Below are 16,415 nucleotides of genomic sequence, written 5' to 3'. Positions count from 1 at the left end.
TGATAAATAACCAGGGCAACACCTGCTTACATGAACTTGCCCTTAGTTTGCATAGCAAGAGAAAAGGACAAAAAGAAAAAAAAAAAAAAGAAGCAATAGGTGATAATGCAGATCTAGGATGCTGTCTACTCCCAAATTCCATCTGAAGTCTGCTACCATCATTTGTCACCATTCCCTACTGTGACAGGACATAGTGCAGTGAGTTTGACAAGAGGAGTTTATTTCCAGTACTCATGCACTTAGTGGAGAGAGGGAAAGCAATTTGCTACAAAAATGCTGCCCATGCTGTTTGGACTGACCATGCAGGAGGCCAGAAACATCCAGATGTGAATGTTTCAGAGTAGCAGCTTAGGCAGATGTACCCCACAGGCCCAGACTCTGCATGTCAGCTTGCCCATCTTCAAAGGGAATCCAGTGCTGGGCAGCTAACAGAAATTTGCTACATGAGGCTAAAGAGCACTGGGATGAGGTCACAAGAGATGCAATTCCTTCAGGCAAGATACTAGGAAATCAGTCACTGATAGAACAGTTTCTCAAATAAAACTGAGAAGAGATGATAAAAGGCAGTGGGGCTGACTGTGTGACTAAGTTTAAAAAGCAGACATATCCATATGCACATACACTTAGATATATTCCCATTGTAGTTCTATGTGTGAAGTGCTAAGTGACAGAGAACCACCAGTTTTGAAGAACTGTAGGACATCACTGGTGAGTGCTGCAGCTCTAAGGTATTTTAAACTTTGCTGGAATAAATCCAGTGGCAAATGGGAAACCTGTATTACCTCTAGCAGGATGTCCATGTGAGAAATGGCTACAAACTTATCCATGAGATAGAAAGCATTATCTGCAAAACTCACTGCGCGGGGTTTGGACTGGATTTATTTCACACAACAGATCAAGAGAGTGAATAGTGAAGACTGAATTTCACGGAGGAAAACCTGGCTCTTGTGTCATCATTTAAACAGGAGATACAGAACACATCTGTACTATGTTAGAACAATGTAGTGAGATTTCCATCAATACAAAAAGTAAATGAAGACAAAAATGAAAAAAAAAGGAAATAGTTTATTTGCTGAATGAGGAAACTTCTTGTAAATTACATATAAAGAAACTTGTTATGCTGTAGTATATAATTTCCAATATTCCACAAAGATAATTGTAATAAATATACAAACCAAACCAAAGTAGAAGACTAAATCCATCAAGCAACCTACAAAATGATTCATCAAGTTTTATACTTGCAGCATTAGCATGCTTAAAATTTTGTTCTTTTTGAAGTAATGCAGCAAAATTTTTTTCACATTTCTTTGGAGCATTTTCAAAGCTGTCTAACTATAAAATACTGTTCAAAATTAGATGGCATTAGTTAAACCACTCAAGAAAAGTAACACCAAGGTCTAACTGATGCAAAGGTGGTGGTTTTCTTCTTGTTTTTAAAACCCATTTAGCTTTGCCAGAGTTAGGAATTATCTGATATAAGTGCACTATGAGTTCAGTCAGCCTGAGGCACTGCTGACTCCTGTCATATTATGACTCTATATAAACTTCATAGATTATATAGCTCTGAAAGATTTCTCTATTAATAGAGACATATCCCCATAGAATTAAAAAAAAAACCACAATACCATATTGAAGCCGCAAGCTTGTTAAAATGGTTGTACCCTCAAATGCAGTGTGTGCTTAAAACATTTTTCCATAGTTTCATTCTATTCCACATCAGGCATTTTTATTTGACTTTAAATGTAGAAGTGCTGATAAAGGCTTTATTGATGCCTATAGCCTCTAGAAACAACATACAGAATTTTTTGACACCTCCTGCTGTTGGCTACCTATAATTTCTAAAATTTTTTTGGAACAGCAGGCTGAATTTTACACTTAACTGCTCTGGACCACACTGACAGACAGGTCTATTATTCCAAACAAATTTCTTAGAAACTGAAAACACTTTACTATGCTTCACTATTACTGAGTACTTGGGGGTATAAAAAGAAACTCTCTAAGACACAATTACCTAAAAATATTTGTTAATAAGCTTAATGCAAATATTATGTAGAAAAAATGATTTCGTTACAAAAAAATTCATTAGAGGGCCAGTAAAAATATACCGCAGAGAAGATCTTTACAAAAGTGAGGTTAGGAAGTATGAGGCATTGACATTTACTGTAAACATCCTGTGTTCACTAGAATCCCTTGTCTAAAAGTATATGACCTGGTTTTGTTCCTGAGCTTCATGGCCAACGCTTGCATAGACAGCTAAACCTATCACAAAGGGCTGTTTATTGAGACAGTTCTGTTTTTATGTGACTTCAATAAACTAATGCTTTTACCTTTTGAAATAGTTTCATTCCACTACCAGGTAGTTAAGGAAACTATGAAGCATGGTATGGGTTTTGTGTACTCAGTGCATTGGGTGAACTGGGGCAGCCACGTTTTAGTGTGTTAATCTTAAATAACATTGCACCAGGAAGTGTAGCTGTTTGAGGTTCTGGCTCAGCATAAATATCTACTCCTGCTCACTGCTTCAAGGTCCACTTCTGCTCTGCCAAAGGCTGCATGTGGCAAAATGTCAGCAATCTGAGTGCTGCAGTATCAAACACACCCAGTAATGAGATGCAGCTTATAATCAGTACAGAAGACCTCACTGAGAATTTCACCTTTACCCAGGCAACACCAGTGCTTTCCTCCAGGTTAACCTGCTGCTGTTGGAGGAAGCTGGAAAAGTACTCACAGGGTAAACACGACATGGAGTGGCCTATGTAAAAAGTCTGAAGAACATACTTGCATTTTGGGTATAAAAAGCAGGCATGTATTTAGCTTCTGCACATGGAAATGCACATGGAAGTGGTACAGACAGACAAATATATCCCCCTCACAAATAGCACAGTAACACAAAAGCAGCAAATTGCCAATTTGAAATCTTATGTTAAGGCAAATCTAGATAAAAGAACCATAACAGGGTTAATAAAAATAGGGAGTTTTCCTTGGCTTTTTTGTTTACTTTTTCTGTGATTGGCTTTTACACATTGATAAAATTTGTTTAAGCACTTTCTGGACATCTTCATCCATTTGACCCTAGACAAAGGGAGAGAGAAAAAACGATGATTGAATGAATGCAGCTCCAGTCTTTCAGAACATTGACAAACTATTTTTCAGGTATATTAATTAGACCAATTTCCCAAGTGGAAGCAGTGTTAAAATTGTTCTTGAACTGTCATACTTTATGGGAGGGATGTTTCTAAGTGAAAACATGCAAAATTCTTACTAGATCTGCAGAAGAAACATCTTCAGTTAATACACTAACACTGAGTGACTGACAACATGCAACCATACCTGCACAGCATAGAGAAGGTGCATCCTGTAAACGGAGACAATTTCCTGGTGTTGTTTTTTTGTTTCCTAAAAAACAGTGAAGCGGAAAAGCATAGAGCATTCAGAACTATTGAAATCAGAACTCCCCAAGTAGATTCTGACTGGGGAGAATTCAAACCATAGTCTTTTTAATGCATTGAAAACCAGTTCTGACAGTGTTGTGTCACCAGGCACTCAAAATTTGCTTGGAAGCATGTCCAGGAAAATGCTGTAGTTCTACCTACCCCAGTAAAAGAGCTGGTGATATCATCAGTTTTAACAAGCACTGAGCTGCAAAGGTGTGGAATGAGCACATCCTATATTTCCAAGCTTATCAGCAGCCAGAATTGAGGAAAGACAACAGTACTCTGACAAATCAACTCTCAACCGCAACTCAGCTCTTCCCTGAAGGCAGTGGCCCTGATGCCTTAGGATTTTAGCTTTTATATTTTTCAAATCCTGTACTGCTTTAGGGTATAACTCTAAAACTCCATAGCCTGTCAGCTACTGTTCTCCCATTTTATTCAGACAAAACAATTCCTCTCTAGGCTGGTAGCTAGAGAGGAATTGTTCGGATATATTTGGATACATACATTTGGAAATATTTGGACATATATATATATGTAAGGACACCCAACTGCCCCAGGCCCCAGAAAGTCTAAACAGAAGTGAACTGGGGGAAGAGGCAAACTGGGGGTATATGACTTCATTACCTAAAGTTGAAATTGGAGTATTAATCCCTGATACATAAATGGACCAAACTTAGAGTTGTCTGAAAAACTCGTGACCATCTTCCATCTTGGATATAGCCCCTTTGGGGAGGCTTTGTCCACCCTTAATGTACCTGAAGGCCCTTCATTAATATATCTGCTTTTATTCTCTTAATTCTGTCTGGCCTCTGTTTTTAGGTGAGTCTGAAAAAGGCATCAACCCCTCTGTCAGAGCTGATGCCTTCCCAGGTGAAAGGAGGTGCTTATGAACGTCCTACCCTGCAGGACCCTGACTTAATGAACGCCACCCGAACCTTTTCAATCACCACAGACTGCCACAACTCAGAAGCCACCTTTCCAAAGATATGTGAAGCTGTTATGAAAGCTAACCTACAGGAAGGAAAGAGTGCTTCTGTCATGTTTTAAATGTTAACTGCTTTCCCAATGTGCTGTATACCTTTGCACTTTTACACTATTTGCTGATCCTAATTAGTGGGAGATGAAGGGTCCTTTCAGACATGGAGGACTGGAACAAGAAAGTCTGGGCCTTTACACTGACAGGATGCTTTGCCTACTATTTCTCTTGCCTGCAAGGGAGTTCTTCTGGCATACTGAGCCCTCTTTTTTTCTGCTGGGAAAGGTAGGAAGCAGACACCACTTAGCATGTCAATCTTGGAATTCTCCTTTCAGAGGCACTCCAGAGCCCTCAACAAAGGCCTCCAATGGACAATACCTTCTTTTCATCCTCAACAGTAGATAAAGTGCTCTCCTCTGGGCAGGCAAGCTCTAGGAAATATCAATTATGACTCAACCCAGCTTAGAAGATTGGACCTTTCACACACAAATAACAAAATTAAAAAATATATCTCTAAGGCATTCAGAATTTCAGAGAATGAACTGTGCTTCCCATAAAAAGATGCATTTGCTTGACATGAAACCTCATATTTCCAAAAAGCTTAAAACCCCAAAACAACTTCAGCTGATGAATGCTCTTGAAAACCTTCTGCAAACTGATCATACTTTTCCACAAATTAAGGTCTGAGCAGCAAGTTTGGTCACTCCATTTTACTACAAAAAATCTGTTTCTCAACTGGTCTGAGAAAAATATGTGGAAAATCAGCTTTCTTTAGTTATGCTCTTTCTAAAGTGCAATTCATGACTTGCAAATTCCTACAAGTTTCAGAGAAACAGAAATTACAGATTTTTTGGATGAAGATTCTTTTCCATGTACTCACTGACTGTACTCTATTTCAAATAAGGCAGAGTGAAGAATAGTACATGTTTCTTTGGAGAACTGGGATAATGTTAGGTTTACAAACTGTCACACTTACAGTCAGTTGGTTTTGCAACTGCTTCACTTGTTGCTGTAACACTTCCAGCTGCTGGCTTTGTCTTTTGGGGGCACTGGTTGAGTAGGAGAGCTGAGAAAGGCTGTTCAACGCTTCTTTTAATTTGCTAATTTCCTTGGACATTTCATTGATCTAGGGAGGCAACACAGAGGTTTTCATTAAAAGATGCTATGCATACTGTATTTCTGTGTGTCTTATCTTTGAGTTATTTGTGACTTAAATCAAAAAAGTGGGGAAAACCAAATTGTAAATAAATTCTATAGACAAACAGAAATGTCATGTAAGCAAAGGGTTACAATGCTCCTCTATTCCCCACCCTAGTCCAGTCTATTCAACCTGCCCTCCTTATTCTGAACATCAGCAATATTTAACAAGAAGGGCAGCATTTACCGCCTTTACAAATTCTGCTGCTGAACCAAACACAGGCCAGCTATTCACAGCTACCAAATTGCATAGCTCTGGATAAAGGAATTTGTAGTGATGGATATGGTAGCTGCAGAGGAAAATTAGTCAAATCATGCTGTGGTTGAGATAATGTAGTAATATGCCACCATTGAATTTTTGCTCCTTCCTGATACTTTGTTTCCTTGTCTCCTCTGGAATATCTTCCTGCTGTAAATCTCACTTCTTTGACTTCAGCTACCTGAATAGTGTGAACCCAATCTAAGAACTTAAAAGAGGTAAATTGAAAGATTGTGTCTATCTCCATAGGGGAGGGAAACCAACTGCAAAGCCAAACATAGGGAAAACCCCTTTGCCTGCAATACCTGGATTTTCAGAGGGGGAAATGCACTCAGAAGGTACTTGAACCAACATTGTCAGGGCACTCATGCACCAGTAAACACGCTTTGCACTCTGAACTCACACTACCCCTCCAGTGTACTGAGTCACTGACCTTTTTGTCTTTATCTTCTTCTAGTTTTGATGAGTTTTTCATTTCAGTAAGAGCTTCTTGAACTTGGTGGTACTTGTGCTGAAGATCAGTCACCTCCCGTTCCTTTGCTTCAAGCAGAGTATGCATACCTTCTTTTGCTTCTTTCAAGTGCAAAATTTCATTTCTCAGTTTCATGGCATCTAAGGATATGTTTTCCTTCTCTCGGATTACATCCTTCAGTTTGGATGACAAAGCACTAACTTCACCCTCTAGTGAGGACTGGAGCTTTTCATATGTGGCCTTGGGTACCATGGCTTCATTAATTGCAGCTTTTTCTTCCAGTAACTCCTTTTCCAAGTTTCTTAATTCACTTTCCTTGTTGCTAAGTAGTCGTTTGAGCTCATTTATTTCTTCCTCCATTTCCTTTATGGTATTTCTGAGTGCATTGATTACCTGACGGTGTTCAGTGATTGGCAAAGAGTTTTGCTTCTGAATGTCTAATAGTTGCTTGAGTTCTTCTGATTCATCTAATACTTTTGTGTACTGGGATTTCATTTCTGATAACTCATTTTCTGCTTTGTATCTCAAAGAATTTGTTACCTCCATCAGTTTCTCATGTTCATCTCTAGGAATGTAGTCTGAAGCTATATCATCTAGAGTTTTTTTCTTCCTATAGTCTTCAATCTCTGTTTGTGCTTCCTTGTACAACTGAGACAATTCACTAAGTTGCCTGTTGAGATCATCTATCGTTCTGTGCATCACATCTTTCCTTTCTCCAGCTTCAGCACTAGATTCCAACTGCATCTGATTTGTCAGCTTGTCCTGTAGCCTTTTAATTTCCTCTTGCCCTTCCTTGTACCTCTCAATCAGCAATGCTTTCTCTTGATTAATGTTATCAATAACTGAACAATATGAATTCTTCATTTCTTCACACTCTTCCACAGACAATTTGCCTGCCACCTTCTGCTCTCTGTCTTCAAACTTCTTCTGTAGCTCTCTCACTTTTTCTTTTTGTCTTTCGCTTTCCTCCAACGCTTTCTTCAATTCTTGCTTAAGTGCTTCAACTTCTCCATATGTAATCTTCAACATACTCAGATCAGAACTGGTTTCTTCACTTTCAGAGGAAACAAGACCTGTCTTCTTTTGCCTTTGTATATTCAAAATCTCTTTCACAGCTTCCTCATGCCTGTTTTGAGTTTCTTCGCATTTCAAATTAAGATCAGAACCATTTTCTGAAATGTCTGGGCTATTTAAATGATCTGTTTCTGGGACTCTATACTGGACTTGAGTTTCCACATGCTTTCTTTTGGCTTCAGAATTCTCTAATTTTCTCTGCACATCCTTTAAGTCTTCCTGGAGGTACTTTATTTTTACTTCTCTGGGGCTTGTCAACTTTTCTTGGACTTGAGTGGCATTTAACGTAGGCTTCAGCTCCTGCACCATGAACTCATTTTGTCTCTCTGCTGTTTGCTCAAACTGTGTTTGGGATGAATATGATTCTACAGTTGAATCCCCTTCTTTAGGTGTTCTTTCCTGTCCAAAAAACCCACCAACAATTGCACAATAAAACCAAGTACATGATTCTAATTTTTTTAGAATAGAGTAAGCAAGGAAGTATTGCCACATCCTATAGAGACAGATGATGAAAGAGCCATGGAAGAAACTTCTAGAAAAGTTCAAAACTCAGCTGCTCCCACTTAGTCATCTACAGTGAGAGAAGGCAGTAAGTGCCAAGCTCCTCTGAAAGTCTGGGCTGAGCTCCATAAGCTAATAATCAAAGCTATGCAAATTAAAATTCTTCTAGCACAACTGTCAACAACATATTTTAGAATGTAGTTATCATAATAAACAAAGTTATTCAGTAATTTATGGGAAAAGTGAGAAGATCAAAACACTGATTTAATCCTTTGGGGTACAGTGCTTCCATGATCTTACCAACAAGCTCATTAAAAGATCTTCACAGTGCAACTCTTTAAAACAGTAAGTAGCTCTTTGTTCTGCCTAGCAGATTAAGAGAGCATCAGAACAGCACAAAAATATGACACCTGTAATTTGTCCTGCAGCTCCTTATTGTGCAATGTCAGAGAGGCAATTTTTGCTTGCATCAACAGAAGTAGATCTTGTTGGTCAACTTCAGAACTCACATCCAATAAACTATCAGCACCTTCAGAAGGAAAAAAAAAAGATTCAAAAGGTTTCAAAAAGCTGAAATGCTATTTAGTTAGTTATTCCAACATTTAAACAGCTTGTTCCCATGACCACTAAATTCAATGAGCAAGCAAACTGTTCCTACAAACTCCCCAAGAGTGTGTTAGGTTAATGTAATAGAAGCAGGATGTTTTGGTGGGGAGCTGCTTGTGGAATTACAAAGCATCACTCTCAATACTTAGTGTGTCTCATGTTTTAAGTAGAAAGATACAGAGGTTTTCAGCATTTCATGCCACCTAAAATACCTAATGAGATAAGGATTAATTGTGTACCTGTTGTGCTGTCACTCAGTCTGTCTTTATTGTCCCTGTAAAAGGAGCTGAATTCCTCCTGCTAAGACATCAAAATAAAACATTTTCACAGAAAGCAGATGTAAAGCTGGACAGTTCACCAAAAACAACTATAGACAGTATAGATTCTGCTGGATAAAGCCTGTCCAAGTGGATGACTTTTATTTCTGAGGTCTTATTTAATTGTAGCATGTGTCCAGTATTTCAAAGTGTGCTAAAGCCATTCAAGTTCCATTACCCAATTCCCATTAAATACTAATGAAACACAGGCATCTTGTAAATAGTTTGGAAGACTACAAACCCTGTGATAAGTAGTAGCAACATACTCACATGTGCTTAAAAAAATCTTCAGCAACACAAGGTAAAGATCAGACAGAACGTATTCAACCCTTTCACTGACATCTTTTGGTAAAATGGTCTCTTCGCACTGCCCAATTCCATGCATTTTGCTGATATTAGAAATTGAACTCTTGGAACATTAATACCTTCATAACCATACTTCTAAACACTTACCTATGACTATTTATATGTACATGTTTTTCACATATTAAAGTAATCTTTAGGCTTGTTTCATGAATTGCATTTAAATAGCTTTGGATTCGCTTTTGTTCCTAAAATTCAGCTAATTAAGTCACAGGAGACTGCAGTCATCAAAATAGAACATCAAGCAAAACAGATCCTGTACTTTCCTTCCCATAGCTCATAAGAATGGAACACTGATACCTTGCACACTTGATCAGCAAAGAAAGCCTGTCCTTTTCCAGTCATGGGAGTTGAAGTTGATGAGTATGGAGAGGATAAATCATTAACCTGTAAAAAATTTATATAAATAGGTATGTATACATACTTGCACATACAGGTACCTCCCTAACATGTGCCCATATATATATTTATGCATATATGTGTATATCTATATACACACACACACACATATATACATATATATGTATATATATATACACACATACATACATACATATGCATTAAAGAGTACTTTTACCTGCACTAATATAAGTCACAATCCTAGATTACTTTCAGAGAACAGACCTAATTATTTAGTGCCCCTCTGAATCATTATTACATAAGAAGTGTAGCTGTTATACAGGTTACATTCTGGTTTAAGACTAACCCTAACTATTAAATAGACTTATATAGTACCAAAATGCAGTTAAGTATTTTATTTTGATATGCTTATATGCCCATAATAATATATATCCATATATATGTACAACTAAAATATAAAGAACTCATCATTTACTTATTGAAATCAGCAAAAGAACAACAACTTTAGTTGGAAGAAGCAATTGTACAGCAAAATTTGTACAGTTGTATCTTGGACCATGCTGTATTTTAAGCAATTTTGCTTAGTTAATCTAAGCAACATGAGCTTTCATGGTGTCATCCTAATGTAAGGAAAAGCACTGATGGTAAGACAGGCACATAAAATAACAATGACAGAGAAAATCCTGCCCACATAACTCTAATAATGTTCAAAATGCTTTATATCCCCTAAAAGCATCTCAAAATTGGTCTTTTCTTTACCTGAATAGGACTGATAGGAGGAGGTGGGGCTTTGCGTTTTTTTGGAGTTCCACTTCTTTCTGAACTTATTTTAGAGCCTTGATCATGCTGAAAGTTTCACCAGCCAGAAAAGGTAGGTTTGTTAGTTTGGTTAGTAAAGTCTGAGCAAGTTGTTTAATAAAAAAATATAAAAAATAAATCCCACATTAATATCAACTTTAGCAGCTCATGCAGTGCCTTTTTTCCCCTGGGTAAAGACCACATCTCTACTAACACAAAGATATTAAACATGCCTGACAATAAGAATCTGCTCCCTTGTAAACCATGCTTCAGTGAAAACAAACAAGATTTAGTGAAAAAGCAGAAGCTGACAATAGGTTTAGCACCAGTGACCTTAAAACACTTCCATTCACACACAGCCCAGTCACGCCATTCTTCACATCTACCATTTTTCCTCTCCACCAGCTTCTGCCTGAGCCCCCCAAAAAACCCACCTCTGCACTCAGAGAAGGAATGACCAATGCATTGCACCCTTGTCTACTTCCCAGCCACCAGCAGGTCTACAAGGTCTACTTGCACTCCAAGATATGACACTGAATGAAAAATGTAAGAAACTAATTTAATCGCCTAAATCTGCCGTGATTGCCACAGCAAGGAGTCTCCAGCAAAACCAGGGATAACCTTTAATTTTATGTTTTAGAAAGAGAGAATTTCTCTAGGTCTCTTTTCTGCAATTCAAAGAGCCAAGCTCTTGCCCTACACATGAGGAAAGCAGGAATCATCCCAGCACACATGCACATACACACTGCTCCTCCTTTCCTCCCCTCACCAAGGGTGCTGGCTGCTGTTACACAGAGAAGCCAAGTCTAAAAGTAGTGTTCCTGAAACACATTTCTTACCTAATCAAGAAAAACCTTTTCCATTACATGGTAGTCATGGCAACCCATCTCACAATGGCACTTACTAGTGCTTCTGTAACTGTTTTTTGTTATGTTACAAGTCTAGAGAGTCAGAGTATTTTCAAAACCAAAAGGACAAATACCTGCTTCACTTTTGTTGGAGACTTTGCCTCTGTGGAGCAGAAAAGAAGTGGAATAAAGAGAAGTTATTAAAGGAAGAATTACTTTCTATTTTTGACCCACCTCTCTGCTCTGCTTCCCATACCATAGATAAATGGTTTGGTTTTTGAATTCCTGTCTGACACCTGAAAAGTAGAATTTGCAAATTCCATTTCAATTACATTCTTTCTCTGCTACTGTCTCATTTCATTTTGAGATAAAATCTGAAGAATCATGACAATTCTTATTCTGGTCTTGCACCATTCTTATGCATTAAATTTCCTACTTCAGAAATCCATTGTAGTTTGACCATAAAATGCTCTGCTTGCTTTAGTTCCTTCTCCAACCCCTCTGCTGAGGGGTTCTATGTATAAAAGAGAATCCATTCCAAATTGTATGCAAAATTTCACAATGTTGCTACATCAACTTGTCTTTCTCCAATACACCTCTTTTTGGCTTGCTCAGGGTTTTATCTCATGCTAAATATTACCATCAACGGCAAAGAGTTTTTGGGAAATTTCAGCCAGATAATCTTGAAAATGGCTTTTGCAGCATTTCAGGCTACACTTTTAAGTAAATTTGCTCAGTGCTAAATCAAGAAGTGACAAAGGGCAGGTCAGCCTCTCTCACATACCCACGTCCTGCGACATCTTTGACGACAGGAGATTCTGGATTCCTGTATTCTCAGAGAGCTTGGCATAATGCAGAGCATTCTGTCCAAAGATATCTACTAAAGTGACATCTGCACCTCTCCTAAGGAAAGCTTCCACCATGTTAAGGCTACTAGCTTCACAAGCCATCATCAAAGCAGTTCTGAACAAGAGAAGATAAAAAAAACAAAATACAAACAGCAAGTGTCAAGGCATTCTCTTTAGCAGCTCATTTCTTCAGTGAAAAAAAATATTGTGACTGTTACTGTGCAATAAATAATATTCTTCTCTTTCTCCTTACAAACAGATAATATAATAATAATAATAATAATAATAATAATAATAATAATAATAATAATAATATAAAAGATAATATAATATTCTTCTCTTTCTCCTTACAAACAGACACTTGCTAGCTCTTCCTCCTCTTCCTCATACACTCCAGCTGCAAATACAGGTCTGCAAACATTTCTAAATATGGCCTCCTGAGGCTGAGAGGAGAGTCATAGATAGAAATGGCCGCAGGGTAAAGTCAGACAAACAAACCTCATCGCTACACTCTGATTACAGTGGTGGTACAACAAGAAAACCTTTATTTCTTTCCACATGTTGTGTTCTCCTCCACATGTTGTGTTCGAGACAAAACAGACAAACAGATTTCAATCAAAAAGACAATTAAATCTAAAAGATCTTCAGTGAGTCCAAGAGAAGAGTTTGACCTCAAACCCTATGCTACTGTCAGCCTAAAAAAAAGAAAAAAAGGATTTCATGACAGCACAAACAATTCCCTTTCCTACACAGTGCAGCTGCACAGAGATAGCTCCTAGAGTAAGCATAGCATATAGAAGGAATCTTTTCCTAACATGTATCTGCTTTTCTCAATTGTTTGAAGGGGTCATAAGAGACATACAGAATAATTACAAACACACAGAAAACCTCACCTTTCAAGCATGCTCTAATACTGACTTCCTGCTCAGGCACAGTTCTCCTTTCTCAGCATGAAAACATGTCTAATAAGTTGGCCAAGTTTACTGCCAAATACATTCCTCAGTGCAGATACAATGCTGAAAAGTTACTACAGTGATAATATTTGCTAACTATTAGGAAAACAGTTTCACTAATGAATTAAACACACTCCCTCTAATGGGTGAGTCACTTGGAAAAGTGACGCTATTGCAGTACTGTGCTAAAAGTAGTGGTGAGTGATAACTTGGATAACACCTCCAGAGTCACAGGGATGGTTTTAGATTACCAAAATAATTCACTTAGTCTGGACATGATAGGAATCTGGAGATGCCATTTTCCAAGGTTATCCCTCTCTTCTCCCAATGAGGTTTCTCCTGTTTCAGTAAAATCTTAACTACTTCTGTGAACATGAAGTGCAGGACTAGTCACTCCCCTCACCACAATTAAAGCAAGAAGTAAACCAGCACATTCCATGTTACAATGTTTTGTTGCTTCTACATACACTGCTATCTTAAAAAAAAATACAAAAATGGGAGTCCTATCTGTGACAGAAACTCCTTCATCCAATTAAAGCCAAAAGCCTTAACACTGCTGATTAAACACTAGGAGAGCGAGGACAAGGCAGAGGCCTCAGAGGGTGCAGCACCTCAGGTTCAAAGCACCAATGAGGCCGTGAAAACTGACAGAAAACAGAGGGGTTTTCTTCAGACAACTGGAAATAAAGAGCACTCTAATGAACTTTGGACTGATAAAAAACAAGTTAGGGCCCAGTCTTATATTCACAGGTGCCACCAGAGAACAGAATCAGCATTGTGTCACACAGAATAATCAAAATTGCTATGAAGTGTAAGTGCCAAGTCTTGTCAGTATCCTGCTTTACTTCCACAATTTAACCAGCTGTTTATAAAATAGTCCATAATTTTCTAAGACTCTTGATCTTTGTCAGTATCATCAGAACAAGTGCATTTTTCACTACAAGGATGTTGCTTTTTAAGAAGTTGTCTGATATTTGCACTATCTCTCTTAATGCAGAAAAATCTCAAACTGGCACCTTCTTAAAAAACAGCATCTCCACTATAGAGATTTACTGTATTTTTTTTTCTTGCTGCTGTGGCTGCATTATGGCAGAAAAAGCAACCCTCACAGATTTTGCTCACAACTAGCAGTTTTAAGGATTTAAGTTGGAGGTATTAACTCATTCCAAGAAGAGAGCAGCATTTTATCTGGGATACTTAGAAAGTGATGTGTGGGTGAGTGCTGTCAATCATATTTGTACAGGAATAATTTAAATGCGCTGGTATCACAAGGGAAATCTTACAGGCAGATTAGTTTTATAGCCACACAGTTTCTGCTTCATCTTTTACTTCAGTCAGAATTCTGTAAGCCTTCTCAGCAATCTGGATATGCTGTCTAGTACAGAAAGCATTATTTCACCTAACATCAACTATTTTGGGAAGGATTTGAGAAGAAATCTTCATTTGACAGTCAGCTTTGGTGAAGAATCAACATGTTAATGTACTGTACCTTCCATTTTTATCCCTGGTGTTGATGTCTGCTCCATGATCGAGAAGGTATTTGCAGACTTCTGTATGACCATTTTGTACTGCAAGCAGCAGAGGTATATTCCCATCCTAGAAATGCATATAAAGAAACTATGAAGTATTCCATCCATTTATAAAAACACACTGAGATTTAAAGTCAGCTGCAAATTTTACCTTAACATAGCAAAAATGAGGTGCTATTAGCACATTTTCATGTGTACCATAAACATAGCTGAGTGTGTTATAATTCCTTTCTAGTCTGTTTGGGATGATGCAAAACACAGGGAGCAGGAACTTGCTTTGTACTCCCTTTGCTGTTTGCTCAATGCTAAAACACAATTATTTTGAAACTACAAAATATCTTTCTGTAGCTTCATAACAAAAAATGGTAATTTTAACTAAGTATTAGGGAAAAATACAACATTTCATGAAGTCATGGAATAACAAATTGGAAGACACCCTTAGAGGTATCTGGGGCTTTCTCCCACTTCTTTCTCAATCCAGAGCTAGGCAAACTTCAAGTTTCAGCACATTGCTCAGAGACTCGTCCAGTCACATTTTAAGCACCTCCAAAGGTAAAGACACAGCTCTAAGTACCAGTTCCACTGTTTGACTGCCTTCAAGGTGAGGCTATTTTTTTACTAGTAGCTAACTGGAATTTCCCAGTTAGGTCCACTGCCCAAATTCTGATCATTCCTTATCATTTTGTCATGCACCTCTGAAGCTGGTCTCTCTCTTTCCTATACCTGGGCATGATGTAGGACATTTTTAAGATACTCATACAGCCTTAAGACTGAACAAACCTTTTATGCCTTTAAAAAGCATCTGCTGAAATCTTAGATCAGATATCTATGTCTGTGGCATATTTTGCTACAAAGACCAGATATAGACCAAAGCCAAAACCAAACAAGCTTGAGTATCTTTATCACTTTCTGCCTGGCCTGTGCTTTACAGATCCCTTCCTTCTGTCATTAGGTTTTATATCAGGCATCATTCCCAAAGCCAGACCTGGTTGGTTGTACACATTTCACAGTAGTGTCTCTGAGCCTTTAGAATACATGAGGTATATTTGTTCCCCCCAGGCATGTCATGCTATGACTGGGCTTTGTGAGCATTTTGCAGCCCTTGGCCACATACTGGGTCTTTTCCAAAGCCTCCAGGGGACATTTTTAATTATGCTTTGAACATGTAAGAATTGATTGTAGCTACCTGTGCCAATGTCTCAACAATCAGCAAATCCTGCCACTACAGTATCAGATTGCGAAGTGCTTCCACACCTCTACAATGGCAAGCTGCAAAAGGAACTTCCTCCAGCAGAGAAACCCTGAAGGTGTGAGCACAGCATTGCTTTCAACTACTGCACCCGAGATGGAGCATGGTAACACATGGAATGAGGGTGATAAAAGTTCTTAAGTATCTGCAGTACACACAGGAGAGGAGGTACATACCAAATCTTTGATGTTAATGGGACATTTGTGCTCACACAGGAGTTGAACTGCCTGAAGACACCCACATGCAGCTAAAACAAAATTAAATTAAATTTAAAAAAACAAGACAACTGTGAAAGTCCATTAAACACCAATTTCAAAATTTGCGTCCCACACTTCTACTTGCAATACTGCAGCATTGCAGTGGGTTACAGAAAGAAATTTTGGCTGATAAGTTAGGAATATCAAGCACAACAAAACAGTACAAACTTTCATCAAAGAAGTTACCTGCATAATGTAAAGCTGTTTTCCCAGAATTGTCAGTGGTGTCAGCTGGGCATTTACTCTGCACAATAAGGAAAAGGAGAAAAAGCAATTAGAGAGACAGAAAGAAAATAAAACATATCTTTTATATAGACAGAGTGCTAACATCTTTGCAAAAACATTTATGTGCTGCTTCAGAGAAGAACACT

The 16,415-nt window shown here is 38.1% G+C and overlaps 1 protein-coding gene across 4 annotated transcripts in view; it reads right to left on the bottom strand.

The window, feature by feature from the left end:
- Positions 1-1,045: 1,045 nt before the first annotated feature.
- RAI14 (retinoic acid induced 14) overlaps positions 1,046-16,415 on the bottom strand; it is an 85,437-nt gene continuing 70,067 nt past the window's right edge. For 3 of the 4 annotated variants that reach the window (XM_036403098.2, XM_036403099.1, XM_054517900.1), the window contains 13 exons: positions 16,231-16,288; positions 15,964-16,034; positions 14,499-14,605; positions 11,993-12,171; positions 11,343-11,371; positions 10,322-10,408; positions 9,503-9,589; positions 8,762-8,822; positions 8,327-8,445; positions 6,303-7,814; positions 5,390-5,539; positions 3,331-3,396; positions 1,046-3,072 (listed from right to left, as the gene is read on the bottom strand). In XM_036403098.2, the coding sequence (XP_036258991.1) occupies positions 2,995-3,072; positions 3,331-3,396; positions 5,390-5,539; positions 6,303-7,814; positions 8,327-8,445; positions 8,762-8,822; positions 9,503-9,589; positions 10,322-10,408; positions 11,343-11,371; positions 11,993-12,171; positions 14,499-14,605; positions 15,964-16,034; positions 16,231-16,288 (2,604 nt within the window). In that variant the 3' untranslated portion in view covers positions 1,046-2,994. The remainder of the gene's footprint in view (positions 3,073-3,330; positions 3,397-5,389; positions 5,540-6,302; positions 7,815-8,326; positions 8,446-8,761; positions 8,823-9,502; positions 9,590-10,321; positions 10,409-11,342; positions 11,372-11,992; positions 12,172-14,498; positions 14,606-15,963; positions 16,035-16,230; positions 16,289-16,415) is intronic. The other variant, XM_036403101.2, reaches the window with a different exon arrangement.

The sequence above is a fragment of the Molothrus ater genome, chromosome Z (assembly GCF_012460135.2).
Source record: "Molothrus ater isolate BHLD 08-10-18 breed brown headed cowbird chromosome Z, BPBGC_Mater_1.1, whole genome shotgun sequence".
Lineage (NCBI taxonomy): Eukaryota > Metazoa > Chordata > Aves > Passeriformes > Icteridae > Molothrus > Molothrus ater.
The sequence above is the reverse complement of the archived record's forward strand: the minus strand, read 5'-3'. Positions and strand labels throughout refer to the sequence as shown.